Genomic DNA, 14993 nt, shown 5'->3' on the forward strand with positions numbered 1-14993 from the left:
CACAGAATCAAGCATCTGGAAATCTAGAAGAGTGTGTTATGAGATTTTCCCGAACAAATTATCAGAGACTTTGGATACTGCGGTTTCGGAAAGGGGAGTTCAGAATAAAGGCTGCAAGGGGATATGGGCGAGCTGATAGTAGGAAGTGGAAGCTCCCTTTGTATATTGCATGAACTACTATGGAATTAGTTTCTCACTTCTCCTGTGAGGGCAGCTTCATGATCATCGGCCTTCACCTGCAGCTTGTGCTAATGCCTTTTCACCTTCTACTGCTGAACTGGCTAGAATCTATCTTTTAAGCCCTAACTCCATTTCACTTCAAGAAGTCTTTCTTTCTTGAAGATATAATTTCTACTTCTTTTTCCATTTCCTGAAATCTTACTGAGTTCATAGTTAAAATCAAGCTATTTAGCATGTAATCATTATACCAAGAGCAAGCCTGCTGTTTTTCAAGTAGATAATGTAATTCCAGGGTTTGGACACTATATTTTTAAAACTTTATTTATTCATTTATTTATTTTTTAATTTGACAGGTAGAGTTATAGACAGTGAGAGAGAAGAGAGAAAGGTCTTCCTTCCCTTGGTTCACTCCCCAAATGGCCGCAACAGCTGGAGCTACGCCTATCCGAAGCCAGGAACCAGGAGCTTCTTCCTGGTCTCCCATGCAGGTGCAGGGGCCCAAGCACTTGGGCTATCTTCTACTGTTTTCCCGGGCCACAGCAGAAAGCTAGACTGGAAGAGGAGCAACTGGGACTAGGAGCCGGCGCCCATATGGGATGCCAGCGCTGCAAGCGGAGGATTAACCAAGTGAGCCACGGCACCAACCCCAAAACTTCTTTTAAATAATTGTTGGGAAAATCTTGGTTCATACTCATTAAAAGTACTCCCAGGTGCTTGGGCCCTGCACCCACATGGGAGACCAGGAAGAAGCACCTGGTTCCTGGCTTTGGATCAGCATGGTGCGCCGGCCAGAGCGGCCATTTGGGGGGTGAACCAACGGAAGGAAGACCTTTCTCTCTGTCTCTCTCTTTCACTATCTACATCTCTACCTGTCAAATAATAAATAAATAAATAAATGTACTCCCAGGCCAAAATTCTCCTAAATATTCAAAAATAACTGCTTAAAAATACCATATAAAAGTTTCTACTTCAACATGCTTTAAATCCTTTCTCAAGCTAAAAATTCAAGTCAAATATATCGATTTTGATTGTTTCAACAAGATAGCGGAGTTGAAACATTTCAATTTATTTATGATTGTCTAAACAAGGCACAGCCCCCAGACTTCCAGCAATAAACAATCAAATTTGGTCTGCATTAAGTAATGTACTTATAGTCATCCCTATGGTAAAAGCGTGAACTTTCGCTAACACCAGTACAGAAGATGAAAAGATCATGTAACAATGCAGGGTTTTTAAATCTGTCACATAAGCGAGTTGACCACCCAGGGTCCCTGAGCTCACTACCACTAAGATTCTAGCTCCGGTTTCCCGTCAGTAGACGGAGGCAGCCAATTGGGCAGTCTGGGTGCCGTGCATCCTGGGAGTCGTAGTTTCCGGCTCTCTCCTCCAGACTACAGGCTCCACAGAGCCGCTGGAGGACGGTTGCCTGGTATTATTAGCAAGCGGCAAGTATGGCGGTGGCGCGCGTGGAAGCGGCTTTGCCTCCCGGAGAAGGTAAATCGATTCTCACCCTTGACTCCCACAGCTTATTCCATGGAGTTGAATTAAATAGTCGCCTCGTAGAGAGGAAAAGCCTGGGTTTCGAGGTGTAGTTCTGGACCAGTTCTTTTGATGCGGAGCTGTGGGCGTCGCGGGGGCGCGCTCCCTTCTGGGAGTTGTAGTCTCGGGGCGCCGTACCACTCGGCGTTGTCGCGGCGAGGGTCGTGCCGGGGACTACAGCACCCAAGGGCCTTCGCGTGGTCCCGCACCTTAGCTCCCGCGCTGTGGAGGCTGGCTGGGCGGTGGGTTTCAAGCTGCCGTGACCTTTCTTGGACAATTTGAGTTCTAGGTGCCCAAGTAGAATTTGTACAGTCTCTTTTGTTTCATGCATCTCCCTAGAACATTCAGGAAATCTTCCTTCAACCACCACTCCCTAGACTGACTTCTGCACTCTTCCTTTGAAGTAGCCAGTTGCCGTGATGAGATCTGGAAGCGACCCGGACCCCACGGTTCCCAGTCCCTCGTTCTTCAGAAAGGGTCTTGGCATCGGGGTTGGTCGCTGTTCAGTGGAGTGTGGGTGTGGGTGCCTTTGAGGCCGGGAGATACCAGTTTGGGGCGCTGGACGTGAGCTCCTTTTGTTTTGGTTACGGCTCCGAGGCCAGGCTGTAGCTGTCCGAATCGGGAGCCAGGCTAGCGATCGAGGCTAGTCTCCACGTTAGATCAGGAGTTCCTTGTCTGGGAGCTATAAATTAGATGGGGAGGATTTGGTCGATGGTTCCAAGGGGTCAACAGTGATGCACTTTTCTGGGACAGTACAGCTTTCAACAGATTCTAAGAGAAGCTTATGATTCCTCACACTCTTAAGAGCCGTTAGACAATGGAAAACGTTGAAATCTTCCAGAACAATCTCGCATTATTATTTACCAAATTAGCCCTAATCTGGGTATAAATTTGAAATTGCCAGTTTTTCTGGCCCCGCCCCTTCTGATAGCTGCTTCTCTTAAGCTCCACCTTCTAGCTCACCAAGACAATTTAACTGACAATTATAGTTAACCTGTACCGAGCACTTTTGGGGAGAGTGCTTTTTCTTACATTATCTCATTTGTAAGGACATTTGTTTTAGAGAAGTAGTAGTTCCAGGATTTTTTTTTTTCTTCTTCTTTTTCGGCATGCTCCCTCCCCACTCTCACCATGCGCAGATTTTACTGGTAATTACACAGAGGTTCAGAGAGGCTAAATGACCTGTCCAGAACCACATGGTGAGTTCAGCCATGCTATTGGTGGAAGTCAGGATTTCTTGTTCTCTGGAACACCACTTTATGGTGGCTTCTCTTGGAAGACTCCAGAAATTGGGTATGGTACAACAGGATCTAAATATTTGTTATATACTGAAGTGCTTTTATTAAGTGCTGTGTGCCAGGACTGGGGCTAAGTCCTATTCATATGGTTTCTCTTAACCCTCACATCAACCTTGTGAAATAGATAGATTTTTTTCTGTTTTATAGACAAATTACCTGAACTGTATGTTGATTTTCAAAGTAGTTTGGGCACATTAGGATCTACCCATCAGAAGTTTAGCACCATTTAAAAAATGCTGTTATTACCAGAGCCGGTTATTACCTAGGTACAAATTATGGAAGTTGTATTTGTTTTATATGTGTTTTCTAACAAATTCCCTTCTCTTTTCAAGGATCAGTTGTCAATTGGTCAGGGCAAGGACTACAGAAATTAGGTCCAAATTTACCCTGTGAAGCTGACATTCACACCTTGATTCTGGATAAAAATCAGATTATTAAATTAGAAAATCTGGAGAAATGCAAACGATTAATACAGGTGGGTATTACCATTCGGAAATTAGTTATATAGGACCAGCTTATTCAAAATAACTGACAAGGAGTAACTCTGCAGTTCTCTGCAGTAAATGTTGCCTTAAATTTTATAAGACAGCTTCTGCTACAGATGAATACATGTGTGCTACATTTAGAATAGACTAGAAAAAGAAAATGTTAAATTTATGTTAGCAAAATATTGTATTACTAAGATAACCTTTTACATCATGGGAATAAAGAATTCATTCATTTATTCATTTGAAATGTTTATCAGGTCCCTCTTTTATGTCTGCATTGTTTTAGGTTTTGACTGAGACAATAGAAGGATTCCAGTCTTTTTTGTTTGTTTGTTTCCAAGATTTTATTTGTTTGAAAGGCACGGTTACAGACAGAGAAGGGGAGAGACGGAGAGAAAGGTCTTCCATTCTTTGATTCACCTCCAAGTGGCCGCAAGGGCCAGAGCTGGGCCAATTCAAAGCCAGGAGCCACGAGCTTCTTCTGGGTCTGCCATGTGGGTGAAGAGACCCAAGCCTACTTTCACAGGTCATAAGCAGAGAGCTGGTTTGGAAATGGAGCAGCTGGGACTTGAACTGGTGCCCATATGGAATGCTAGCGCCACAGGCAGAGGCTTAGCCTACTATGCCACAATGCTGACCCCAATTCTTTTTTTTTTAGATTTATTTGTTTATTTGAAAGAGTAACAGAGAAAGAGAGGGAAAGACAGAAAAAGATTTTCCATCTGCTGGTTCACTTCCTAAATGTCTACAATCTTCTACTGATTTCCCAAGTGTATCAGCAGGAAGTTGATTGGTTTGGAAGTGGAGGATCTGGGACAAGAACTGTCACCCATATGGGATGTGGGCATAGCAGGAGTGGCTTAAACCACTATGTCTTGCTGGCTCCAAATTCCATTCTTGTGGAGTTTACGTTCTCTCAAATTGTTGTCTTAAAACTATCTTTAGTAATTGGAAGAGGTCTGATCACTGAGTTTTATCCAATATGTTCCATGCAAATGAAGGATCTTCAAAAGCTTCATGAAAAGTGATATAAATTATGAAAGAACTATGCATGGATTTCACATTTTTTGGCACCAAAATAATCTTGTCTTCTAATTTAATTTCTATGAATTTTTTAAAATACCCCTGTACTCTGAAAAGTACAAATTGGTTTTGTATGTTTGGGAATGTTTGGCCATCTAAGCAAACTTTTTAAACCACTGTGATGTGAAAGTCATATATATTTTGTTCTTGGAATAATTATATCTTTCCTTTCCCTAGTTGTCAGTGGCTAATAATCGGCTGGTGCGGATGATGGGTGTGGCCAAACTGACTCAACTCCGTGTTTTAAATTTGCCTCATAATAGCATTGGCTATGTGGAAGGGCTAAAGGAACTAGTACATTTGGAATGGCTGAATTTGGCAGGAAATAATCTCAAGGTGAACTTTTTTTATCAATTAGATTTTAAAATACATATATGAAAAGAAATTCCAGTAGCATAGAAATAAACAAAATAAAAAGCAAAAGTATGTATCCCACTCCCCAGGGATAATCTCTGTTAACATAAACTAAAAAACATTGCATTTTGAAACACATGATATAATGGTCTTTTGTTGTGAACAAAGAATCTAATAACATAAAAAGGTAGATCAAATAATAGAATGCTTAGGAGGGAGATTCTGTCATGCTGAATTAAGCTTTAAGGAAATGTTAAGTGGTACAATGGAGAATAAACTGTTTTAAAGGTTAGGTGATCTGGATTCTAGTCCTACTTTCACCACTTAGTAACTGTCTAATTTTGGGTAAATTAGTCCATATCTCTGTGTCTTATTTTTTTATATGCTGGGTGAGGGCCCTAGATTAAATTGTATTAACAACTGCCTTTTATTGAACAATTTATGGAAGTGTTATGCTAAACACTTGGTCTGTATTAATGTATGCTAGCTCATGACTGCCTATGAAGTATTTGCTCACTATGGAGATGATGAAATTGAATCACAGAAGTTGGAAAACTAGCCTAAAACCTCACAGCCAGGAAGTTGCAGAGCTTCGATTTAAATCCATACTGTTTGCCTTCACTCTTAACATGTAAACTGTTCCATACCAGCTGTCATATGTTATCTTCAACCTGCAGATATCTAGGACATTATGAGCCACTTACTAGCCTGTACTTTTAGAGAGATAACAAAGATGGAAGCTTACAATCTGACAGCTTATTAATTCTGTTAGCACTGTCTCCACTTTCTATTGCTAAGTTCTGCTGCTGTGTTTCCAGTAATAAGGAGAGGAGACAGGAGATTCTTTCAACAACAAGGAACTAGGGAAGAACTTCATTTTGTACTTTATGTGCATTAAATAACATAATTTTCTTGTGATAGGCCATGGAACAAATCAATAGCTGCACATCTCTACAGCATCTCGATTTGTCAGATAATAACATACACCAGATAGGTGATCTATCTAAATTGGTATCCCTGAAGGTAAGCATATTTCTATGTCATTTCTGAAATTTTATACCAAAATACCAACAGAAAGTGATCTCAATGTCCTAAACTCAGACTGCAGCATATGAAAAACAGACTTTTTGTTATAAGAATTTTATTAGAATACTAGAAATTAAGCATGGAACTTTTGTTATAACTTTTGTTATTTCAATAACTGATTTATTTTCTTTGAAACTGGTGTTTATAGTTATATCAGTCCATTTTCTGTTGCTATAACAGAATAGTTGGGATTGGGTTGTTTATAAAGAATAGTTTATTTGTCTCATGGTTCTAGAGACTGGGAAAACCAAGAGCATGCCCTCAGCACCAGCACACAGCATCTTTTTGCTGCATCATACATTCATATGGAAAAACAGACCAAATGTCTTCTTCCTCTTCTTATAAAGTCAGAAATGCCATTATAGGGGCACCACCCTCTTGACCTCATCTAAAACATTAACCTCCCAAAGGCCCTACCATTAAATACCATCAATATGTGAACTGGGGATTAAGTTTCTAATGCATGACCTTTTGGGGGACACAGTCAAATCATAGTAGGTTAATTCTCAACTGAATATAACTGAATTCCCTTCATGCTCAATCAACCACTGCTAGTAGCTTTAGCTATTTAGTACACATGTTGATGAGGCTTAGCTTAATCCTTCCTGAGCTTGAATCTGCTTTTTTTATTATTATTGTTATTTATGTTCATTTTATTTAAAAGGCAGAGAGATTGATTTTCCATCCACTGGTTACTTCACCAGATGACCACAATAGCCAGAATTGGGCCAGGCTGAAGCTAGGAGCTAGGAACCTAATCTGGGTCTTCTAAGTGGGTAGCAATGACCCAACTACTTGACCCATCATCACCTGTTGCCTCCCATGGTGTACATTATCAGGGAGCTGGAATTGGAAGCAGAGCCAGGACTTGAGCCCACTAACTTGGATGTGGGATGCTGGTGATCCAAGTGGCTCCTTAACCACTGTGGCAAACACCTGCCCTTTGAATCTGTTTTTTTGGACACTGAACATTGTACTTGTGTAGTAATAAGAATTAACTATTGAAGTTATTTTAATTTAAAAAATAAGCATGTAGTATATAGCACTTTTTATGAAGGGAAATGTATTATGTAATCAAATAAGAAACAGAATAACAGCTTCAAAAACCTATATAGGCCCAGCGCTCTGGCATAGCAGGTAAAGCTACTGCCTTCAGTGCCGGCATTGCATATGGGTGCTGGTTTGAGTCCCAGCGCTCCACTTCCAATTCAGCTCTCTGCTATGGCCTGGGAAAACAATGGGAGATGGCCCAAGTCCTTGGGCCCCTGCACCCGCATGGGAGACCCAGAGGAAGCTCCTGGCTCCTGGCTTGCGGATCAGCTCAGCTCTGGCCATTGCAGCCATTTGGGGAGTGAACCAGCGTATGGAAGACCTCTCTTTTTCTCTCTCTGGCTCTACCTCTCTCTGTAACTCTGTCTTTCAAATAAGTAAATAAATCTTGAAACAAAAAAATTATATATAGAACTTTTCCTTTGTTTCAATAGATATTAGCGTTAGATGACCTCATTAAGCCTAGAAGTATTGACTCAGCTCTGTTTTCCCCAGATCTTTAGCAGAAATCATTTTTAGCAACAATTATTCTAAATCTTTTTATGTAGCCAGATGCTTTCCTGATAGATGCTAAAAGAATTCAGATGAACTAGAGGACTATTGAAGGCATGATATCTGATCAGAATTCTGGGTGTTCAGGTTTATTCTGGATTATTGCTGACTTAATGTTAATCAGCTTCATCTGCAAGTATCACATTCTGCTTTCCTCTGGATTTTAGTTACTGAGATGATACAATTTCAAGTTATGAGTTGTAGGTATCTTTTGGAGAATTTACTTTATACATGGTTGTTTTAATGACTTTTTAAAAAATTTATTTATTTTGAAAGATTTACAGAGAGAGAGAGATCTTCCATCTGCTAGTTGACTCCCCAGATGGCTGCGACGACCAGCACTGGGCCAGGCTGAAGCCAGGAGCCGGGCCTTCACCTGGCTCTCCCATGTGGGTGGCAGGAGTCCAAACACTTGGGTCATATTCCACTGCTTTTCCCACACCATTAGTAGGGAGCATTCATATTGGATGCTGGCATTACAGGCAGTGGCTTAACCTGCTGTGTTACAATGCTGGCCTTTTTATTGACTTCTTCAGTTCACTTTTTTCACCCTCTATTTTGATATTTTAAAAAGATGTGAATAATTGTGTTGAAATTTGCTTAATGTCTAATAACTTAAATCTCAGCATGATGGTTACTACACCAAGCATGTGTTCTTAGACAAGTCTTTAAACTGTTTTGAGCTTAGGATGTTTACATGGAAAGAAAAGTTGGACCAGAATACCACCTAGAACCGTTTTAACATTATGATGAGATGATGAGAAGTATAATTACATAGATCACTCTATTCTCATATATGCATTTTGATGTTGTCAAGATGGACCAATTTATATATAATCTTTCCATTTATAATTTATGCTGTTTTTACTTTCAAGACCCTGCTTTTACATGGGAACATCATCACTGCTCTTAGAATGGCACCCACTTATCTACCCAGAAGTCTTGCTATACTTTCTTTGGCAGAAAATGAAGTCCGGGATTTAAACGAGGTAAAATTTGAGGGTATTCTGTGGGATCCAGGGAGGTAGAAAGTCTAGAAGAGACACAGGAGAGGGTTGTAAGTTTACTTAGACTGTATCTTGAAAGAAACTGGCATTGAGATGAAACACTTGGCTCTAGATGGATGTTATTTTTCTTTCCACTTTTCCTTAATGTCAGTGGATCATTAAAACTTAATTTCATTTGTAATGCTGCAAATACCATTCTACTGGGAAGTGATGGTGATAGAAGGACATCTGTGATACAGGGTTTAATAAAGCACCTTCCCCTGGCTGCTATTATGTTTTCAAAATAGAGTTCTCTCTGCTAGGAAATAGTGTTATTTTCTAAAGGACTTTGTGCCACAGGGACAAATAGTCATATTGTTGAGATTTTGGAAAGTCAGTGGGTAATAGAAGAGTATTACTTGTTGCTTGTCAGTACAAGAGGGAAATTGTTACATTCTCAAATGCTGCCAAAGATGTGTAATCAGCGGAAGCCCTGTGCTTGACACTGAATAGTGCATTTTGTTCAACAAAGCTTTCTTTTGTTCCAGATCTCATTTTTGGCATCCTTAACTGAATTAGAACAGTTGTCGATCATGAACAATCCCTGTGTGATGGCAACACCTTCCATTCCAGGGTTTGATTATCGGCCATACATCGTCAGCTGGTGCTTAAACCTCAGAGTCCTAGATGGATATATAATTTCTCAGAAGGAAAGGTGAATGTGATCTCTTTTACATCATGTTAATCATAAAGTTCCTGAAAAGACCATTTCTAGCCTCCTGCAGATTAACACACTGAATATTTCTTATAATGCGCAATTAGAAATTAAGAGCAATAGTGCATTCATGTAGTAGACCATGTGCTGATTATTTAGGATTTTTTTTCCTTTCTAAAAAAGGATAAGAGGCCAGCGCCACAGCTCAATAGGCTAATCCTCCACCTGCGGCGCCGGCACCCTGGGTTCTAGTCCTGGTCGGGGCGCTGGATTCTGTCCCGGTTGCTCCTCTTCCAGGCCAGGAAGTGCAGTGGAGGATGGTCCAGGTCCTTGGCCCTGCACCTGCATGGGAGACCAGGAGAAGCATCTGGCTCCTGGCTTCGGATCTGGGCGGTGCGCTGGCCACAGCGCGCTGGCCACAGCTGCCATTGCAGGGTGAACCAACGGAAAAGGAAGACCTTTCTCTCTGTCTCTCTCTCTTACTGTCCACTCTGCCTGTCGGAAAAAAAAAAAAAAAAGATAAGAAATATCCACTCCAGAGATTGGCACTAGTGAACCCAACGTAGTGCCCAACATACAGCAGTTTGATTGCTAAAAATGCTTTTATTAATCTTTATTTCAAGCTTGAAACGTTTTTGCATAGAAGCCTTGCATAGGATTTCAGTTCAATTCCACAAAAGCTATCATATCTGTAATGGAAGTATTCGTTATATCTTAGAACCTAATTACCTTTCAAAATGATGACTCTGGGAAAAATGCAGGCAGAGTTCCACTTTGGAACCAGTAACAGATATGTAGATTGGTCTTCCCCTTTGCATGCCTGTGAACCAGTGCAAGTGGGCATTTCCCTTATCTCTAGATCACGGATGTTTTCTGTGGCTTGAAGCTGGGACCCCTACGGGATGGGGTCTTCAGGACATTGGCTCATGATAGGCGGAATTAGAGCTTCAGGGGAGGTAAGGAACAAGGGTGTGGCCAGAGGGAGTGGAGTTAGGGAAAGTTGGGGTTGGGATGACTTTATCCTTTTAACTACGCCTCTTTTCACTCTTCGCTTTCAGTAGCTACTCACACACATTCATGGACAATTTTTCTCTATTCCTCCTCACTCTTATTTGTCCTCCATTACTGGAGACCAGCAATACTTCCTTGGGTTTTCTGATGGGAGGATGAGCAGTATGTTACAGACAGCATTTCCCTTTTTCTTCTTCCCACAGTGTTATGTAGTTATGTTGGGGCAGTGAGAATAGAAACCGGGAGCTAGTTACTGGTGCTGCTGGTATAGGGTGAGGGACATTTGTTAAGGTTAGTTTTCTTACAAAAAAGGGTGGTGGTTCCTTTTTCCCACAGTAAGTGTTGCTCCAAAAACAGATGTTATTTTGTTTTAAACCATGACTAGTTCTAAAGCTAGAATATGTGTCTATTTTGATGAGTTTCACTGGATCTTCCTTTAAGAAAAAGAAGATAAACATGTTGGATTTTCCTATGGGAGTAGGACTGGCAGTATTTTCATATCTGAAAAGCAGCATAGTGAAGTGCGCAGACATAGGGTTTGGTTGAAAGAGATGAGCCAAGAGAGACAAGGGGAGGCTTCACATATTTCACGTATTAGCTGCATGGCCTTGGAAAGTTCTTTAGCCTCTCTGAGTCTAAATTTTTTCATCTGTAAAATGTAGGTAATATCATCTAGCTCTCAAGGGTGTTGGGGTTAAGGATACTATATATAACAATACTCGTCATATAATAAGTACATAATAAATGATCATTGTTACATAAGGATAGACTGGCAATCAAAGAATTTGTTGAAACTAAAATGAGTATTTTAAGTTTTTTTAAAAATTTTTTTGAAAGGCACAGTTAGTTTCAGAGAGACATTCCAACTACTAGTTTACTCCCCAAGTGGCTACAACAGATAGGACTGGGCCAAAATGAAGTCAGGAGCCTGGAACTCCATCTAGTCTCCCACATGGGTGGCAAGGGTCCAAGCACATGAACCAGCTTCTGCTGCTTTCCCAGGCACATTAGCAGGGAGCTGGATTGAAGCATCGCAGGTCACAGCTTAAAAGCATTATGCTATGGCAACCCCAAGTTCGATTTTTTTTTTTTTGAAGGGAGTACTACTATGTGGATTCTTTTGAGAGGCACTCAATATTTGGTTATCTCTTGTGTTATTAGCTACTAATGATCAGTGCCTAAATCCATTAAATCAGTAAGAATTATAAAATGGTCAAATTCTATTATCCATTTTCTTTTTGGCTGGACTGCTTCTATGAAGTGATGGTATGATTACTCATTGGTATAGTTTGTATAGGCTAGATAGAATTAATCATACTTATGATTATGCTTATGTTTTATCAGTTCTTTCTAGAAAAGTTTATTTATTTATTTAAAATGCAGAACAACAGAGAGAGAGAGAGATCTTCCATCCATTCATTCACTCCCCAAGTGCCCACAGTAGCTGGGGCTGGACCAAGCTGAAGGCAGGAGCTGGAAACTCCACCTGGGTCTCCCATGTGGATGGCAGGGCCTCGAGTACTTGAGCCATCATCTGCTGCCTCCAGGGTGTGCATTAGCAGAAAGCTGGATTGGAAGTAGAGGCAGGATTCAATTCTAGGCACTCCAGCATCTTAACAGTGGCTTAACCTTCTGGGCCATGGCATCCACTCTTTATCAGTTTCTTGTACAGTTTAAGGTTTCTTTTATTTGTTTGAAAGGCACATTTACAGAGAGAGGGAGAGGGAGAGAGTGTTCACTAGTTCACTTCGCTAATGAACTAGTGCTAGTGAACATCCGCTAGTTCACTCCCCAAAAGGCCCCAACAGGCAAAGCTGGGCAGGCCGAAGCCAGGAGCCCAGAGCTGCTTCTGGATTTCCCACATGGGTGCATGGGCCCAAGAACTTGGACAATCCTCCCCTGTTTTCCCAGGCACATTAGCAGGGAGCGGAATCAGAAGTGGAGCAGCCGGGTCTTGAACTGACACCTAAATGGAATTCTGGTGCTTCAGTTAGTGGCTTAACCCATTTCGCCACAGTGCCAGCCTCTCTTTATCAGTTTTTAAGAATGAGTTGGGCCGGTGCCATGGCTTAACAGGCTAATCCTCTGCCTTGCGGTGCTGGCACACCGGGTTCTAGTCCCGGTTGGGCACTGGATTATATCCCAGTTGCCCCTCTTCCAGGCCAGCTTTCTGCTATGGCCTGGAAAGGCAGTGGAGGATGGCCCAAGTGCTTGGGCCCTGCACCCGCATGGGAGACCAGGAGAAGCACCTGGCTCCTGGCTTCGGATCAGCAAGATGCGCCGGCCGCAGTGGCCGTTGGAGGATGAACCAACGGCAAAAAGGAAGACCTTTCTCTCTCACTATCCACTCTGCCTGTCAAAAAAAAAAAAAAAGAAATTCAGCTTATAAAAAATTTTTTTTTAAATAAAAATAAAAAAAAAGAGAATGAGTTGATGGTTCATTAACATCCTCCAACTATGACCAGTTAGCCTTTTTCTAAAACTGTCATTGTGATCTAATGGTTTTAAGTATAATTAATGTTTTTAGGTACTCTGATTTGACAGAATTAATGGAGGAAATATTCCTTCCTGAAAATATTTGGAATCATTAGTGCAACTCTGTGGAAGAAAAATGCTTAAAACATTAGAGTAATGGAAGTGAGTCAGAAAGAGATGTTTTTAAAACTTCAGAGAATTTTATTCTGAGAAACATCGTTGTATAAAGGCAAATTAAGAAGGATGATAATTGTTGCTTAATAATATATTTTGATTACATAGAGTCATCTCCTCTTCTTTATTTCTCAAAATTCCAGTTTGAAAGCTGAATGGCTCTATAGTCAAGGCAAAGGGAGAGCATATCGGCCAGGGCAGCATATTCAGCTTGTCCAGTATCTGGCTACAGTCTGTCCTCTCACTTCTACACTGGGTCTGCAAACTGCAGAGGATGCCAAACTAGAGAAGATTCTGAGCAAGCAGAGGTGAGTACATTTATTTGTGGCTGCTAATGAATTCACAGGTAGAAATGTCTGAGTCTTTCCTATGGTGAGAGTACACTGGAGGCAAGTGTTGCAGCCCACATTTCTGTGCTTTCAGGGATCTTTGGCAAGAAACACACTTGGTAGTGGTGTCTTTTTTTTTTAAGTTTTTACTTACTTATTTGAAAGGCATAGAGACAGACTTTTCCCATCTACTGATTCACTTCCCATATACCTGCAACATCCAGGACTGAGCTGGGCTTAAACTAGGAACTAGGAACCCAATCCAGTTCTCCCCTTTCTTGAAACATTAGTTGCTGTCTTTCAGGGTATACATTGGAGCTGAGACTCAAACTCAAGCGCTCTGGTATGAGATATAGGCATTACAAACAGTGTATTAACCACTACACCCAATGCCTGCCCCCTTATATGAGTTTTTAAGTACTAGCATTAAGAAGTATGAGTATTCAAAAATTATAAATGTCATCCTGGCCAGTGGGGACCACTGGCCTTGGGGGACAGAGCCCTCCAAGTGTCCCAGAGGAACATGGGCTGCAGCCCACAGACCAACACCTTGACACAAACCTCAGGAACTGTACTAAACCCCTGCCCCTAGCTCTGCCCTCTGCTTCCGCCAGCCCTCTCCATTAACTGCCAGCTGGTCCTGGGGACCACAACCTCTGCCACCCCCAACAACTGCCCAGCCAGCCCAGCCCAGCCCCTTCACAACCCTGAAATCATGTACTATATAAAGATGTGGATCAATTTTATTTTTATTCTTTAAATTAAGGTAATAAAAGTTGCCAACGATACTGCTGAATTCTCACGTTTCAGGAAGCAAACAAAAAAATCTTTTGAGGAGAGACTTGCTGGCTTGACCAGAAAAAGCAAAGAACTTTTGTTGTTATTATTTGTGGGGGTTTTTAATGTTTTCATGTGTGTGTGTGTTTTTTAAACTGCCTGGTACCAAAAAACAAACAAAAAAAAACACAGAAAGACATCAAAGTGAAATTGTCATTTTCAATCTTGTGAGGCTTTCTGGATGGGTGAGTGTGTGCAAGGGCAGGAGTGAGGGCCAGGCTTGGGCTTCTGCAGGTGTGACTGGAACCCAGCAAAGAGAGACGCTTGTGCTTGCTAAGATGGCTGCTGCTCCTGCCTTTCCTTTTGAGATTAAGGAAAAAAACAAACAAAATAAAAAAGACAAAAAAAATGTATGTATATTTATACACCAGTAAACGTAAAAGGCTGGACCAGAACAAGCCAAGCTCAAGTAGGCCATGTCAAAATTTGCAGGCTTGGTGCAGCTCAACCGGGAGCATTCCTTCTCTCCAATGTTGTGACCTTGGAAGTCCTTTTTGTATAAAGACATCCTTCCTTCTAAGGGGTGTCCCCCAGCCCCTTCCAGGGTCTCCTCTGGAAGTGAGGGCCATGTTTGCACTATTGGGAACCCTGGATGCTATACTGGAACAGCCTTGTTCCACATGGTGGAACCCAAACAGGGGTCTGGGCTCCCCAGCTCCCCACTTCTAATATTTATTTCTATTTATTATTCAAAAGAATTACAGAGAGAGGTAGAGACAGAGGGAAAAAGGTCTTCCATCTACTGGTTCACTCCCCATATGGCTGCAACAGCTGGAGCTGAGCCGATCCAAAGCCAGGAGCCAGGAGCTTCTGGGTCTCCCACATAACTGCAGGGG

At 41.6% G+C, this 14993-nt stretch overlaps 1 protein-coding gene across 2 annotated transcripts in view; it reads left to right on the forward strand.

Annotated features, from left to right (window-relative positions):
- Window positions 1-1579: 1579 nt before the first annotated feature.
- The window catches only part of CEP97 (centrosomal protein 97), a 31099-nt gene continuing 17685 nt past the window's right edge, over window positions 1580-14993 (forward strand). For both annotated transcript variants that reach the window (XM_062207354.1, XM_062207344.1), the window contains exons 1-7: window positions 1580-1674; window positions 3350-3492; window positions 4766-4924; window positions 5864-5965; window positions 8506-8619; window positions 9165-9331; window positions 13135-13299. In XM_062207354.1, coding sequence (XP_062063338.1) covers window positions 1632-1674; window positions 3350-3492; window positions 4766-4924; window positions 5864-5965; window positions 8506-8619; window positions 9165-9331; window positions 13135-13299 — 893 coding nt within the window. In that variant the 5' untranslated portion in view covers window positions 1580-1631. The remainder of the gene's footprint in view (window positions 1675-3349; window positions 3493-4765; window positions 4925-5863; window positions 5966-8505; window positions 8620-9164; window positions 9332-13134; window positions 13300-14993) is intronic.

This window comes from Lepus europaeus, chromosome 2 (genome assembly GCF_033115175.1).
Source record: "Lepus europaeus isolate LE1 chromosome 2, mLepTim1.pri, whole genome shotgun sequence".
Lineage (NCBI taxonomy): Eukaryota > Metazoa > Chordata > Mammalia > Lagomorpha > Leporidae > Lepus > Lepus europaeus.